The sequence below is a fragment of the Zosterops lateralis genome (genome assembly GCF_965231275.1).
Source record: "Zosterops lateralis genome assembly, chromosome: 1".
Lineage (NCBI taxonomy): Eukaryota > Metazoa > Chordata > Aves > Passeriformes > Zosteropidae > Zosterops > Zosterops lateralis.
The window spans coordinates 78,567,237-78,584,718 of record NC_139762.1 but is presented as its reverse complement, the minus strand read 5'-3'; the positions used below and the strand labels follow the sequence as shown (position 1 = coordinate 78,584,718).

General features: G+C 40.6%; 1 protein-coding gene across 2 annotated transcripts in view; it reads right to left on the bottom strand.

Annotated features, from left to right (window-relative positions):
• ANKH (ANKH inorganic pyrophosphate transport regulator) overlaps nucleotides 1-17,482 on the bottom strand; it is a 105,828-nt gene that overhangs the window by 45,875 nt on the left and 42,471 nt on the right. For both annotated transcript variants that reach the window (XR_014592051.1, XM_083880934.1), the window contains exon 2: nucleotides 3,574-3,790. Coding sequence is in view for 1 of the 2 variants with exons in the window: in XM_083880934.1 (XP_083737060.1) it covers nucleotides 3,574-3,790 (217 nt within the window). In the remaining variant the exon portion in view is untranslated. The remainder of the gene's footprint in view (nucleotides 1-3,573; nucleotides 3,791-17,482) is intronic.

Below are 17,482 nucleotides of genomic sequence, written 5' to 3'. Positions count from 1 at the left end.
TCCATCATGAAGTTTTTAATGAGGTATAGTAAAAAGAAAAGAGGATGTTTCCTCAAAGTAACTGCTGAATTATTCAAATTCAAATCATTCAATTATTTGAATTCTCAAAGTAACATAATTATTAAAAAGGAAATAAACTTTCTCAGTATACCATTTCTCAGTAAACTAATGAGAAGTTGAACAATGGTGTTTTATTGCCAAAGAAAATGTGCATACTCTTCATACTCTTTATGACACTGATGTTGAGACTCACTTTGTGTGGAGGGCTTACTAGCAGCACTAAGAAGTGCATTATGTTAGCATAATATTATATAAATGACTTTTCTCCTCTGTCAAGCTGGCAATTTAGTAAGATGTCAAAAATATGCAGCGGTAGGCTTAGCAATCCCTTCTTTTACAGCCACCAAAAAGGCTCTGAAACAACAAGACACTTCAGACCCTGTCTCCATAGTGAACTTCCCACAAGGAAGCTAATTGGTGGCAGTGGCTGCCCTCAATGTAGCCCAAGGGAAGGAAGGCAGAATACCATATCTCATTGCCAGATCACACCTGAAACAGCCAGTCCAGGAACACTGTACTGACAAGGTTTACAGCAGCACTGGAAAAGGAATGAGAATATAGTTTTGAATCCCTTTGGCCAACTTGGTTCTCAGTTGTTACTGTTGCCTGTACAGGAGAGTGACAGGAGCTGTTGGTGAGGACTTTGCAGACCTTCATAAGGATGTGGCTGGGTGATGACTGAGGACCCAGAGCTTGCAGCTGTGAGTTCAAGTGGTTTATCTCAGCCAGTCACTGTCACAGAGGATTGTGTGAGCCCCGGTGGGGAAGCAGCAGTGGGGAGCGGGTGCTGAAGCAATGAAGCGTGAGTCAGGTGGGTGAAACGCTCTGGTTTGATATTTTCCATGAGTAGAGGCCACTGTTTGTGAGGAGCTGTGTGTGTAGACTGCAAATAGTCTCTATCACAGTTGGAAATGTGGTGATTCATTGTGGTCGCTGTGTTTCTACCACCACTTGTTTTCTTCCTTGACTTTTGGTACTCCTTATTTCATTTTGTTTTCTGTTTCTTCCTGGGCTTTGACAGTCCACTGCAGATAGACAAGCCATCTTCCTTAGCCCTATATTTATGGCATGTGGAAAAAATTCAGTCCCCTAAGTGTTATTTGTTTCTCTTTTTGATTTACCAAGCATGAGTGACCTGTATTTCTCTTGTAGATAGCCTGTGATAGGCTTGCAGCTGCTGGGGAGTACTTGCAGGTCCTAGGAGACTGCCTGTCACTGGACTGCTTCTCTTCTTCCTGCTAGGCAGGCTGTGTATCTGTGGGTCAGAGCAAAATAATCAGGACTTGAAACAGGTTCAAAGGAAACTTGGAACATAAAATTTGGCAACATCACCCAGGCAATTGGTGCTAGAATCTGACTAACTCCATTCCCTCAGGCGCTCTGCCAGTCTCTGCTGTGGCCTTTGCATATTTTCAGGCATAGACAAGTTAAAATACCAAAAAATATTTTGCACTCTTTCACCACAAAGAGCTGAAAGATTGTGTGCAGACCTTTAATTCAGGACTTTAAAGCATGGTAAGCACAGTGTCCCTTTTTCCCCCCAGTATCTGCAGAGTGCATTTCAGAGGTTCTGAGCTCAGTAGGGCTCTACTTCCAGGCAAAGGCAAGAAACTTAGCTGACAGGTTTTCCAACCGTTGTTCCAAACCCCTCCTCTCAATAAGAAGTCCCACATGGAAAATCCAGTTATGTCTTTCACCTGAAAATCTGATAGTTGCACTTAAAACTTTCTTAAAATCTATCCTAGCTTAAAATAAAATACTGTATGACTAGAAAATAACTTTTTATCCAACTGGCAAAGGCAAAAACTTTGACCAGCCCTGTCAGAAAAGCAAGTGAGCAACTAGAAGAGCAACTCTGGGGACTGAACAAACATTCCAAGGAAAGAAATATGAGAGCCAAATGTACAAATGGGCCAAAATTTACAACACTGACTCAATAAAACACCCTAAAATGTAAACATGTTTAAGAAGTGACCAATCAAAATCAGTACATTAAATTCACTTGAATGCCTGGATTCAGCTTATAAAATTAACAACATCTTACCCCTGGCACACAGCTGCCCTGGCTAGTGAGCATTTAAAGCATTTTTTATGACTGTAACATAGAGCAAAGCTAACTAGCACAGGGCTCGCGTACCAGTGGTGGAATAAGAGATATGCCGGCCAAAACAAACTGGTGCTTGGGAGACACATAGAGCTGGTGAATACAGCTGCCAGCCTGTTAAAGGGTAAGAGCTGGGGGCACTTTTATTTACCAAATGGATCTTGTATCTACTCAGGCAGGAACTGAAATAGTTCAGTTCTATTATATTCTATTCTATTCCATATTATCCTATTTTGATGAACTGCAGCACATCTTGCTCTTGAGATACTAACAGCCTGATAATGAATGCTGCCTCCCTTCGAGGCCACTCTGAGATTTCAGAGCAATTCAGGATATTGCCATTACACTGGCATTTCCCATTTTTCTGTGATGGAATGGCACCCTACTGCTGGTAATCCAATCCAACACTACTGCCTGTCAACCAACACCTGCCTCCATAGGCTGTCACATTACCTCCTCCCTCCCACCCCTTACAACTCTCAGCACTTTAGGATTTTACCTGCTCAGTGTAGTGCACTCTCTGCCTCTTCCTCCAGAATCTCCAGTTCCTCTTTGCTATGGTCCAGAGATTTCAGGTCTGTAGAATAAGCCAGAAGGTGCAGAGAATCTCGTCGAGTTCTTGGAGAGGATGAAGTTAGAAGTCTTCCAAGTTACATGGCTTTTATTGCTGTGGCTGATGCTTGATATCGATATCCCATTTTTCTAGGCTCTCAAATACTGGCAAATCCTGTGATTGCTGTTTTTTTAATGTTCAGTTTGTGTCTGTTTGTGTATTTTCTTTGTTTCAGAGTACACTCAGGGAGTTGGTCTCAGTTTGGTATAAATTGCTCTTACTAACCTCTTCCTCCCAGATCAATTATTCAACAGAAGTGGATGATGCCTAGCAGCAGTAGAGAGTACTACCTGATGTTTTAATGAGGATGCTGGCACTTGCCTGCTGAGAGTTTTGTACTGTGAGATAAGTAGCAAAGGAATAGGTACAGAGGGAGTACACCAACAATGCCATCAAGAGCTGACAAACACAGCCCTACCAAGCACACCTTGAAGTCCTGCCAAGCCAACCCAGCAGATAATGCTAGCTGATCATCACTACCTAACAGTAACTATGAGCTATTAGTCTCAGGCAACCTGTCAACCTCGTCAAAGTTTTGCTCACACACCTGACTGAAAGAGATCAATAGCATGCTTTGTTTCCGGGCAGGAGAGCCCCGTGCTTGGAATCTGCTCCTTAATAACCTGTTTAAAAAGCAATAAAAATTGCATGGATGGGCATGATACGAGCCCAAGAGAGCTCATCTCTTCTGCATCTCCTGTTGTATTAAGTATTAAGCCTACAGCTTAAGCGGTTTGAAGAATGGGTGAGGGAAGCAAATTAAAAGTTGTATTAACTAGACGTGAAGTGACCTTACCTATTAAGGTATGAAATACAGCAGCTACAGCGCCAGCCACAACCATGCACAAAACTGCTTTGGTCCTGTCTCTCTTGCTGTTCACAAACACCAGACCTACATTTTTGAAGTCACTCATGGGACCCGTGAAGAACTTCATCAGGGAGTATGCCAGCCCATAGCTGGCCAACATTTCCACAGCATCTTCCTTGACAGCAGCGATGCCCCGATTCAAGGCCTGTTGAAACACAGAGAGAGAAAATGATGTAGTGCATGTGGAAGGGTACCAAACACAATCTCCTGCATCTGGTTTCTGAAGGAACAAGCAAGTTTAGCTGTCTTTCACCCCAAGCTGGATTTTATTTCTCTGGATTCAGCAGCAGTAACTTGTGACCTGTGACACAGGCAAAATAATTTAATATAGACTAAATTCAAGTCAAGTAGGCTTGAAGGTAAGTTATCTATTTCTGAAGTATATAATGGAATTTCTGCCATACCAGAAATCAGTCTCTTTCTTTTTAGAGTAATTTTATGACCTGCTAATGGTCATGGATAACGCAAAACCTCTGAAATACTGCCCTGATGTTTCAGCCATGATTTTAACAGAGCATAGTCCTTTCAGGTCATCTTAAAAGGCAAAAGCTCTGACATATGCTCAAAGTTGAGCAGCTAAAAAACATTTTTCATGTAACAAGCTTTTCACAGCATACCATGTAATTGTTGTGAATAGCTAATATTAGTCTATGACTTTCATTATGAAATGAGGCCAAATATGCATGTGATTAAAGATAATTGATCTCCTTTCATGTAGCTGACATACACATATTTGTGTATATACAAATTTGTGTGTTTGTATCTGATACCACATTCATTTATACCCCCTTGTAGGAAATTTAAAAATAACTACAACATGTCTCTTTCAAGACATATTCAGGTACAATTAACTTACTAATTTATTCTAGGTCTGTGTTTAGGAAATGTCTGCCAATTAATCACTGAGAATTAGATGGATCATTTTTATAATTAAGGTGAGCTGCAAAAAAGAATGTGTAACATTCCTTCAGATTCCAACTTGAACTAAAATTGGCTTTTAAAGTATTGACTAAAAATGACAGAATGATAAATTTTATCTGCAGTGTGACAGCATCAATCATCTGGTACACCCAGAAAACTGTTAAAACAATGTTAGATTCAAAAACTATGAAGGATGAAATATGATTTGTTTTAAGAAGTATTTAGTTCCTATGGGTTACAGCTGATGTGTGTTGACAGGGCTGCGGCAATGAGGCCAACCAGGAACATCTCGCCAAGCCACCACCCAAACCTCAGTCACACTTATACTGTTCTAATACCACTTTATCTGAATGAACAAACCAGCTAGAGTATCATCAGGTAATCGTGGTGAAATCCTTCCATTTCAAATGTAAGCATAAGCTTTTTGTTACAGTTATTTTATTTTCCCTTCCAAAGATCATACAAGCAAGCAACTCCTATTGACTTGAAAAGAACCTGCATCCCTGAAGTAGAAATGAACAATTCTCCTTCTGTTCTTTTCCACTCTTTCTATAAGACATTCTTAATTTTTGAAACCAAAGCTGCACTGTCAACATAGTAAAAAGCTGTAGAAAATACCAACTTCTCACCTTTGATATCTGCCAAATCTCTCTTTTTTAATGTGCTCTGACCTGAATGCCTGAGACTACAAATGTTTTCATCTGTCTTGCTCCAGTTCGTTCCTTCCTGAAAACACCATGTGTTAGATATGGAATACCTGCAGCTGCTTTGTGTAACTTTTCCTGGGATATAGAGAATTCCATCTATTGCATTGATATCAGTTCAAATTATATTAAATCTGCTGAAGCCAAAAGCACTAGTGTGTGCACAAAACTGCATTCAAACAATTTGTGAAAGACTGTGGCCTCTGAAAGGAATAGTCAAGTGTAGTTGTCTTTTGTGATGATACTTGTGATGGTGAAGTAATCAGTTTCAAGGTGTATACAGTTACAGTCTTTTAATTTAAGCTTGCTAAAAAGATGCTGAATCTCCCAATTGCTGTTGCCGGTAATAGACAAATAGCCTTAAATTACACCAAATAAAAGGTTCCTTGATCATGGCTCTTCCCCTCCTTTTTCTTCTGTCAAGAATGAAATATTTCTGGCAGCTTTAATTTAAAGAGAAACAGCTAACCAATATCAGGCAGGCTAGTTAAAAATCTTCTCATCACATGTAAATAGCTGAATTATTTCCAGCAGTTTCACAAGCACAAGTGCTTCCTTCCTGCTTTGTACAACTACAGAATACCAGAGTCTGTGGAGGATGGTAATCCACTTCTGACAAGGTCATGGGATAAACATGGCTTTAAGAAGTAACTTTTAGTCATAAGGCATGGCACTATGATCCCTCTGCAGAGAGAGAAATCTTTGCCTAGCACAGACCTCATGCCAGTGAAAACAGCTCCATACTCCATATGACTCTGGCCCCAGGGTAACTAAGTTTTTCCATTTAAGTAGGACAGACAGAAAGACTTGAGCACTCCTCTTTCTCTCCCTCTCTGGTTTTACTGATCTCTTTTGAATGAACAAATGACAGCCAAGTAGATAACTTCTGAGTAATCTCCCCTGGAGACACCCTGTGTACCAGGTAAGGTAAACTGGCAAAATCCAAAAGGGACTTTTGTAAGAGATAGGTTGCCATTAATTTTTACTCCTGTGGAACGAGTAGCTGACATGATGAAATACTCTAGAGGCTAGCCCTGAAAAAGCAATCCTTCTAAATGCTTCTTTGGAAAGATCCTTAGGAAATGAACAATCAATAGGGCTGTGTAAATAGGGATGGTTTACCTTCTGTAGCCTTTTCCTTTTTCACTTTAGGATGACAATATAAGACTGTTCATCCCAAATTTTCAAACTCCCTATGAAAACTTGCATAGCTTTTCTACCCAATGTACTTCCCAATATTTTTGCTGCTGAAGCTGTTGATGTCATATTTGATATCCTAAAATTCATAAAAAAAATCCCAGATAACTGATAAAGCTGCTTTGGTGTGCCGTATGAAAGACACACACTTGATCTTTCATGGCACGCCAGCCATGCAGTTGGCAATCTTCCAGTCTAATTTCCTGTTAGATTTCCAATTAAATCTGTCATAAAGGAAGGCAAGATAAACCAGAGCAAGGCCTCCATTTTCTAATCTAGCTCTATTTTGAACACTGTTTTGTGTGACCAGAAATCAATAAGAAAAGTTCATCAGTAGCATCACAAGAAAGAATACCTCTGCAAAGATTTGTGTAGCTTGTCGGTGAAGTCACACAGAACTAGGTAGCAATAATACTAATGACAATACACAGCCTGTTAGCTTTATCTTACACATTTCAGGTGCCATCCTACTTTGCATTGGCTTATTCATCCCATATTTGATGGGATAACTAGGCAATCCAGATGCTGGAAGAGAGACTGTTGGTGACATCACCTTCGCCTGAGTTCTTGATGAACCACTAATCTAGTACAGTAGTAGGTGAAAATGTCACTGTGAAGTGCAATTCATCAGATGTGATTAAAACAAAGCCATAGGTATATTGCTGACTCTTCTTCTAGAAATAACAGAAAAAAACCCACAGGACACTTCCAGGCAGAGCACAGTTGGGTAGACACATGGACAGGTTAGCTGAAGTAAATCGTATTCCTAAAACACGTCTCAAAAAGCAGGCACCAAGATACATAGTTACATCAATGCAATGTCCTCTATAACACATTTGTTACCACTAGAAAGATGAAATCTTTACTAGAGGACATGCTAACAATCTTGTGAACCTTCTTTTTTTCAAATGAACAATTGTGCGCTGTCTTTAATGTTCACTAAAATCAGAGAGGACTACCATTTTTAAATTCCATCCGAAAGATTCAAGTCAGAGGAATACAAATACATTTAACTACATTGTAAGCCAGTCTTTACAATTGGGTACTGCAGCTGGCTTTAGCCTTTTAGAAGGGACATATGAGACCTCTATCAAATTTCTAGGACATGCATAATGGATGAATTAACAACAAACGTCTGCATGCAAAGGCAGTGATTTGAATAGCAACAGTTGTGAGAAAAATGTCAAAGGTCTAACTTGTCCTATTTTGCATGAACTTTTAGCACTATTCACTAACATTGGCAAAAAAGGTTTGGTTCCAATCTAGGGCTACACACCTCTGTTGCCAAAAATTCAAAGGCTGTCTCTTAAGCTGGCTCGATAGAGTCTGACCATTACTCACATGATCCTCCCTTCCCAGAGACTACTGGATGACTGATATTTTACTTTGTATGGGTTTATAGGTATAATTTAAAAAAAAAAATCCTCTAAGAAAGCAAACGTCTATTGTATAAGTTTTCTTCTGCTTTTAAAACTGATTATTACCTACAGTCTACCTTCACTTCCCCGCTTGCATCTAATTCTGCAATACTTTCTACTTTATTTAAAGTTAAATACTGACTGTGCAGTCAATACTTGAACCCAGTGCACGTATTTTAAACAGGAGGACGTAAAATCCAAGAAATGTAATTTTTATCAATGCTCAATTTTGCTTATCCCAGAAAAGCAGAATGTGACATACTAGAAGCTGGCATGTTCCTATGGCTTGCTTTTCTGCCTGTTTTCAAGTCTGTTCAGGCTAGTTATCTACTTACAGGTGACATCAAAAACCCGCTCAATTTGGCAGTATCTTGACCAAATGTATGTTTGGTCCAGCAAATATTTGTATTATGTTTCCTGTCCCTGCATATATCTTTCTTCCTACCTGGTATTCCCTAAGAAAACAGAAGAGAACCAAAGCATCCAGTTAAAAAGGAAGCTGATGTAGGGGACAGTCTATCTCCTGTGTCAAATTATCTCTCTTCTGATGACTCTTGGCTGAGTTTTCATTTACTAAATCCTGTCACACTGAAATCTTCAGCATCAAATGTACCAGCTGGCTCTGGCTGTTCTGCCTCCCGCTGTCACCACTGCAGGAACTGTGCTGCTAGATGGACCTGACAGATCTGATGCTCTGAAAGCATGGCATAATTGGATCACCATGTAGGTGCTACCTGAGCACTACTGCAGCTGCATCTCTGCTTCTGGATGGGTTTCTCATAAATGCAGGAGCCCCCATGGGTAATCTGAGATAAACAGGTAGGTCTGTGTAAGACCTCCATGGACACAGGTATAGAAGTGAGAGAAAACTGGGGAAAACTAACATACACTTATTTATTTGGGCTCAAGAAGATTGCCCAAACATACTGTATGAAGAGAGCCCTGCAGAGGTAGAAGGAGTCAGACCTTTTATCTTGAAAATTATGGTTGAAGAGTGTTTATTCTTTTGGGTCTTTGTGGGGAGAGTTGGTGTTTGTTTTGTTTTGTTCTGCAACACTTTCACCCTAATTCAGGATCTCTAATTTTGGGTCAGCATCTGTTGTAGCTCATGTGTCAGATGTCTGAAATGCCATCTGAGGTCAATGCTTATTAGCCCATTATTAAAACACTCCATTTTCCCCCTGCTCCATTACTAAAGCTGGCTGTGGGAGAACAGCCAGTCACCCCCATCCACAGTGCTCGAAGTGCTGACATCGGTTCAGCCCAGAGAAATGATCCCAGTCCTCAGAAAGAGACCAGAGCTCTGAACCCCACCTGAAGGAAGACAAAATGCCTGTCCTGAGAGAGGAACAGCTCGACATCCGTGTGGTATGGGGCTTATCTCTGGTGAGGATGTCCAGAGGAAGAACATTAGGACTGACCTGAAAATGAGAGCTGAAATCCTACTGTTGCTTGCTGCTTTTTAATTCACAATGCAGGGCAACTGTCACATTTTATCTTTAAAAGAAGTTAGTGCACCAAAAAAAAAAAAAATCAATCCAATTTACTCTGCCTGCTTAAGTAATGAAAATATGGCCTAGAAGAAGAAAGCTCATATACCCTGTGAAACAACAAACAAGCCATCTAGAATGCCATCAGTTGCAATGGAAACTAGAATGTCATTGGTTGCAACTTTCTCCCCATTAACCTTCCTGAGCAGCAAAGAAAATAAAGAATGAAAATTTTTGCAAGGTTTGTTCTCTAACAGAAATGCCTATTACTCTGTGACCATGATGAGGATCTCAGTTTTACTTGTTGACACTAGCCACTCATTATCACATGTCCAGGCTGTGTGCCTGAAAGAAGTTTAAAAAAATACCCTAAATCCAAAATAACACAGCTCTAGAGCACTTGGAGGTTTCATTTGACCTGGGATGCATCAGGGAACTGCACCTTTAAGGAGACACAGCCAGGAGATGCAGGAACAACTAGAGCAGCAGTGGGAACGTTCATCTCAGAAAAAATGGAAAACCCTTCCCAATTCAAAAATTAAGGCAGAAGACGATACGTCTGGGAGCTGGAGCAGCAGCTATGGCACACTGCTCCAGGGTACCTCCTGCCTGTGTAGATTCATGAACAACAGGTTACAGCACAATGAGGCAGAGAATAATACACAAACCACAGATGATAGTGGTGCAGGATGACAGGAAAGAAACCAGACTCAGTGAAGCCAAAAGTGGCTCATTTCAAATTACATTTGACAAACTTCCAGAATATTTATGACAGGGAGCAATCTTGGAGAGGTGAATCAGCTGTTGCAGATGGTTGCCTCCCTGTGGGATGTGGAGAACACTGATCCCAAAGCCAAGAGAGCTATGAGCCATGACTGTGGGAAGCCCTGCAGGACACACACCCTTGTGTGGAACAGGGATGCCTGACACCAGCATGAAGGAGACCTAAACCACTGCCATTTCCACTGATGTCTGCAGAGAAACATGACTCCTGAGGTGAGACCATAAACTTTTACTTCTCCTGTCCCTTTTTAAGCAAGCAGTGCTTCTAGGGATACAGGACAAAAGCAATGTCAGAGATATTCCTCTGCATTGTGACTTTCCTGGTATCCTCTGACTGATGCTAATCAATTGTCCCAAATGTATTCAAGAGAAAACATGCAGGGGAATGCTTTGTTCCCAAAGCAGTGTGCAAGCTTTTCATTCAGGTTTCCCTGGAGCTGATCTGCAAAGGTGAGAAGCATTTGGGATTATGTTGCATAAGCATGGCAAACTCTGGGCTGAGGTTATTTGCCTTCAGATCTTCTTCATGCCAAAGACTCATTCTCCTCTCAAAAGCTTTCTGTTTCTAAGTCTAGGAGTACAGACAAATAAAATAGAGACATAAATTGAGACATAGAAAACTAGGGGAAGGTTGCTTCACTGTCTCTTCAGAATGCCCAGTGGAATAGCTATCATTTCTTCACTAAATTCCATTTTGATTACTTTCAAGTGCTAGAAAACACTGAGGATGATACAAATGCATATCATATTTATCTACACACAAAGAATATTTGCCTTAATCACAAGTGATAAAGTAGTGCTCCTTCTTTCATTTTTAATTTCCCACAGAAAGAGACTCTGTTCTCTTCTGCACATTATATCCCTAAAGTAAAAAAGTAAGCTGATTTACTATCAGTTGCACATTTCATAAAACCACTTTTTCTCATGTTTATAAATTAAATCTCTGCAAGGATTGTTATAAGACTTGTTCATATGCACACAGCAAATCTCATCAACACCGGTCCCGCACCTGTCAGTCTCTCACAACTCTGGCATATTGCCTTTCTATTGGCATAACCCACTCTTTGCTGAAATACTGGTCATGGCTCTCACATCCTGAAATGGAGAGTGCCACTTTCTCCATGATTACACCTCACTAGGCTCCAAAGTGTATGGGCAGGTTCAGGTTGGAAGGGGCCCTGGGGGCCAGCTTAGAGTGCTGCCCCAGGCTGAACATCTGGGAGATGTTGTAGATCCCCAGAGCTTCCCTAGGCAACCACCTGAGAGGCCACTCTCATCCTGAACTTTAACATGTCACCAAGACTGGCATCTGAAGGTCCACATCTGCCTCCCTTGCTAGCATCAGCCCAACTCGACTTCCCACATGTTCCTTTCTTTTCCTGAAAGATCTTTTGTTTGATCATTCAGTACCACTTCTCCTCACTTTCACCACAGATTTTATTCTCCACATTAACTCACCTATGTTTTTACTGCATGGCAAGAAATTATCTCCACTTGTCTTCTAATTTTCACCCCTCCTGTTCAGTATTTTTCAGAACTTTAGATTTGTCTTTGGTTCTTTTGTATTTCTACATTCATACCTTGCATATGAAGCCAGGCCTCTGCTTTCACATGTTTTCACAAAAGCAGCTTTCTTAAGTCATGTTTTTTTCACATAAAGTCACCTGACACTGACAATTACAAGATCCTGTATGTAGTGCAAATACATTTTTTCCACTTAAAAAAATATTCAAATAGGAAAAAAATAAAAGCAAATACTTCAACATATCTGCAAAATACTTTTGGCAGCTGAAGGATTATGGAAAATTAATAAGGTTTGCCCCTGGCTTTGTGGATTTTTAAAAACATTTTCCTTAAATTTTTCAAGTTATAAAAAATCTTGATGCATAAAGCATTTGGTGAAAATTTCTGAAATTTGGTAGAAGCTATCAAAAATGCTTTTAAACCAGACCAAAACTTGGCCAAGCACCTCCAAAATATGAGCTGCACAGGTTCAGTAAAACTTCTTGAAATACTTTAACTGCACAGAAATCTTGCCTATATTTCAGCTGTGCTGTGTGCTCCTGGGCATCAAGCTTAGAGCAGTGAAGGTCAAGCATCAACACACAGCAGAGACCACACAGGTTCAAGTCCTTAAGGAACCAGGAGACAAAAACACTACCTATATTTGCTCAAAGCAAAGAGCAAAGTATTTCTCTTTCCACAGACTGAAGCTGCAGTACCCTACTATGAACTCTTTTCTCTCAGGAATTGTAAGGTGATTGATTCTCCAATTTTGCCTCTTTTGGAAAGGACCCTAGAGGCAAGATCAGTAAAAATTACTTTTGTTTAATTTCTCTTATTTCTATACACTTTTCACTCTTTATTAATGATTCAGAGCCCATGTCCTCCTATGTGGATGACAAATAATTGACATATCCTCTCAATTCCCTTTCTGCATGGATTGTAAGGGATGTAATAATTACACTCGGCAAACTGTGTGAAAGCCAACAATCAAATTCAAGGCCATCAATACAACAACAAAACCTTTTATTATCACCACATGTACCATCCTACCAATTCATGGCGGCTCTAGAGATTAGCCTACTGCTGCTGTTGTTTCAAATTACTGATTTTGCCAGAACTAGTAGTCAGCTGGGAGAGGTGGGTTGCTTCACTGGGGTATAGTCATGCAAACGCATATTTGGGGGTTTTGTGTGAAGAAGAACAAATTCATTACTCAGAAGTCAAAAGTGTGAGAATTAGGAGGAGCTATCTTTTGTTATCTGCTCCTTGCTCCTTCCCTCCCCTAATGGGGTTCAAATTCATCAGTAGCCAGCAGCACACCAAAGTAAGCGCATCTCACAAACTGCAACTCCTCTACTGTCAGTAGAGCTAGGAAAAATAGGCAAAGCAACTGAATTTCTGCTATTTAATGAGCATTTCTTGTACATGATGAAAGGCTAAAGCAAACCAAATCTGCAGGTTTTGTGCATTTAGCACGAGTAAATGTTCTCTCTCTCACTGCAGAAAAGAGAGGTAAGAAGCCTGCTGAGCAAATGCATAAAATTCTTGACTTGTCGAATGACTGGGCTTAGGGAGAAGCCTAAGTACTGCACTATGTCAAAAACCCCCAAACAATCTATAAAATACATGTCAAGCCTACTGTGATTACAAAAAATACACATAACCATCAAACAAGGCTTCTGTGCCTGACTTTGGAAGTCGTAGCTTGACCAGCTGTCCCCAAACACGTAGTACAGCCCCACCTTTACATGTAACTAGTGCACCATGCAATTATCTGCTGTCCATTAGCTTACTCTTGATGCATTTATCTGCCCACGTGGCCCAGCACAGACTGGTTACTTATGTTCCAGGGCTTTGCCCATCTTCAGCAGAGCAGAACATATTTGAGGTCTGATATTTTCCTCAGCTGTTGTGTCGGGAGCAGGGAGCACGGCTGGTTAAGGGCTGTCATTAAGCAGCTGTTCCCTCCACCACGCTGTCGGCCAGGCAAAGCACAGTTTGGGCTACACAAAGCTGAGTTTGTTAGGTGTGAGTGCCTGTGACTGCAAGTGTAGAGCTGCCAGAATAGCTCTTGTCTTAATTGCTTAGGAGCGACAAATAGAGGGCACCCAGATCGCCAGCCTAAATACAAACTTGGTGCTTCCTCTGCTGGAAAGACCCATCATAAATAAAATCCACAACAACAGTAGGAAAACCTTTCATTTGTATATTTTTTTTTTCCATTCTTATACTTTCTGGCAGCTTTATTAGGATGAGATTAAAGACACTCAGTGGACTTGAAAACAAATTGTGGATAGTGGCTGTGGTTTCATATCTCTAAAGCTAGTGCAAAACACAGTTTAAAGTATTTACAGTTCTTACAGAACTTTCTAATACTTCAGTATCTGCAGAAAGTGACAGTCTCACTAAACCAAGTAATTCTGCCTGTAGATTTTAACCTAATGTATCTGTTTAAAATAAATGGAGAGCAGCAGGTAAAGATGTGGGGTGGAAGAAGACAGAAAGGAGAAGACACAGTCTTTCCCCAAAGTAAAATTTTCCCTCAGAAAATCTAGCCTTTTCTGTTCTCAGCCTAAGTTTTGAGAACCTTGGACTCTTTGCCTGGTCCTGCAGGTGTTGTTGACAGGATTGGCTAACATTTCCTTTTAAAAATAGCTCAGCTGGTTCTCTCAATATTCAATGACACAAAGTCAACAAGTCAACCCACAATGAAATTATTGCACATGGGTTTTTCCAGACGGTGGCTATATGGAGCACAAGTAACAAAGAAGTTTCTCCAGAAATGATGCACTTTTTGGAAACACCCTGTCTTTCACAAGGGGAAGCACAGTAATATTTCTACACAAGCAAGGCTGAAAATACCCTTCTGACCTAGAAGAGTGGGATGCCATGGGAGAACATGATTACTGCTGCTTATGTTATCTCATGGCAGCTAGGAGCCAAATTGCTGCTCTTATCATAAATGGCTTTCTGTGACAATGGAAATAAGGTGAAATACCAGTTCATTTGAAATGCAATCAAGCTAGATATGCTTTGTCCTTACTGGATTCAATGAAAAAGTGTAGATGTTGAAAATGTATCAATGCTTCAAACTTTTCCTCTGTACCTCTCAGTAACACCTAAGTTTATAGAGGGAGTCAGAAAAGCACTCTTCCTGAATACACTGGGACACACAGACCACAGAGACAGGGGTCCACTGGAGTAATCTTTAAATGACTAGCAATAATTAATTGCCCAATACCTTCAGCAAATCCCTGGCTACTGCTTCTACTCAGAATTCCTTAAGCAGTACCTAGGCAGTCTTCACAGAGAAAGAGAGCCTTGCAAGCACCCATGAAGTTGTAGCAAGCCTTGTGACTTTGATTTCTGTGTCCAGCAAGGGCAAGTCTTAATCAGAAGTCCAGTCACAAGTCAATTTGTGAGTGTTCTTGATTATGCCAAATACATGTTATAGTTTGATACTTAATCTAATTTCAAAGGTGTCTACCCCTGGGTTCACAAAACACAAATTAAAACCAAACCAAACCAAACCAAAACCAAACCAAACCAAACCAAACCCCTAAAAAACATCTTCCAGCTAAAGAGGAACAGACATACTATGGATGGCTTCCTCCACTGAAGAACTGCTAATGTTGCCACAATAATTCTTAAATTGTGTTTTGCTAACAGCATTTCTATAGACTCCTTCAGCAGCAGAATATTCACCACTAGGACACTCAATTATTTCAATTGCAATGACCATTTTTCTACCACCCTACTCCCTTTAACTCCTCGACTTGAATTGCACAGGTAAAACTTACTAACTCGTTTTCATTTGTTTTATACAGGCACGAGAGTCTGACTTTTAAGTTCAGGAAAAACACTGAGGGATTCTCAAAGCTTAAGTGAAACTGATGCTGGTGCACCATAGTGCAACAGGTAATTTTGCCTAATAGGTTCTCTGTCTGAGTCACTGGTTTTAAATAATGGGTGTCTTTATGGAGAGATTTCAAAAGCAGTAAGAAATGCAGTGAAGATAGACTATCTACCACATTTTCACAGTACTACTCTACATTGTGCTGAGGTTTCATCAGGAGACCAGCCTCCATTACAGTCCCCCTGGCCCCCAGACCAGCCTTGTTCTGCTTTCTGAGTCATTTATCCCTCTATTTCCACAAAGTCAAAAGAGATGCAATCTCTTTTCTATCTTCTCCATACGTGAGGTTTTTTTGTCCTCTTGCTGATGAGCAGGAAAGTACAGAGGATGTAAAATATGAATTCAGCACAGCTAAAATTTATCTCTGAGTTGCTCCAACGCAAAATATAAAATTGGCTTCAGATGGGCATCCTGCCAAGATTCTTAGGCAGGGAGAGAGAGCTAAGTGTCACACTGTGGCCATTATGGGGGTTGAAAAATTGAGCTGGCTTGCTTTGATTGCATAGCTCAGCCTGTAACCTGAGTGAATACTTCACTACATTTCTCTATTTACAGGAAAAACAGGTTACAATTTATCCTTTGCTGAATCTTGAATACCAAAGGACAAAAATATGGCTGTTGGGTTTGCTTAGTCAAGGCCTGCAGGGCAGTTGGGCAAAAGCATAAAGTGCTCCCAAAACAGCTTCTAAAATGTGATGATGCTAAGGCCACCAACTTGCACTGCAGTGGCATACATCCTAGAGGTAAATATAATGCTGAAGCTCTTGTAAAGGTGGTGTGTAATACCAGAAAATCAAACACTGCAGGCATGTGAATGAAGCCAACAGCACACAGCAATCCCGACAGAGCTCTGTTTTTCTACTTGCATGGTAGAAAATTGAAACTAGGATATGCATAGCCACTGGTGGAGCACCTCTGGGACCTAAGTGCCAGGAAGGCACTAAGACTACCAAATCTTCAGGTGCAGGTTAGGAACAAACTAGTAAATGCTGATCTTGACAAATAAATTCTTTCTGACATCAGGGAAATGAGGTCCTGAAACACCTTGCAGAGTCATAGTGGGAGCAAGCATCTGAAATATTTTGAAGCAGTCAATGCTGGTTGTGTCTTACAACAAAAACTGGAAGGTATACTTGCAAAGAAAATGAAAATTTCTTTTGAGATAATGCCACATGATGATTTTAATTGCTACTTCCTTTGGTCATGTTCTTGCTGATAATCTATTATGTTTGTTCTGAGCAGCCTAGAAGAAATTTGCTCATACTAGTCACAGGTCCCAAAGGAAAATTTATAACTGGAGCTTAAATGAGGTTATAATCTGCTGGAATTCAAGAAATGATCTAGCTTAGGAACTGTAGTTTAAGAGCTGTAGAAGTAGTGTGGTATGATCCTCTGAAGGACTGTCATTTGGCAGTTGTGATCTTAAAGAGGTGGATCTTCAAAACCAGCCTACTACAACTGTAAAAGCATAGTTTTCTATGCCAGGTATTAATAGATTTTAGTGATGCTGCACAGCGTACATATTGTTTAGAGCCTCTATTTGGAATTTTTTGGTCTGAAGACCATGGTCAAAAATCATGACTGTGACAAGAGTGAAGTGAATGCAGGTGTCATGACACCTCTCTTGCATAGTCTAACTTGGGGGTCAGATGATCCAAAAAAGCACCTTTCTCTTGGATCACCCCAGATTTACTCCAGGCAGTGAATTCTCTGAAACTGGTGACTCTACTACGATGAGAAGGTAGGGCAGGACTCTTAACCCCAGTGAGCTCTGGGGGCCAGTTCCCAGGAACATGTATGTCTCTGCCTGTTGCTGGTGGGTAACTTACAAACCCCAGCAGATTTGCCCTGGTGGGTTGATCTAACAGCAACTTCAGCCTTCTTTAGGTCATCAAGCATTTT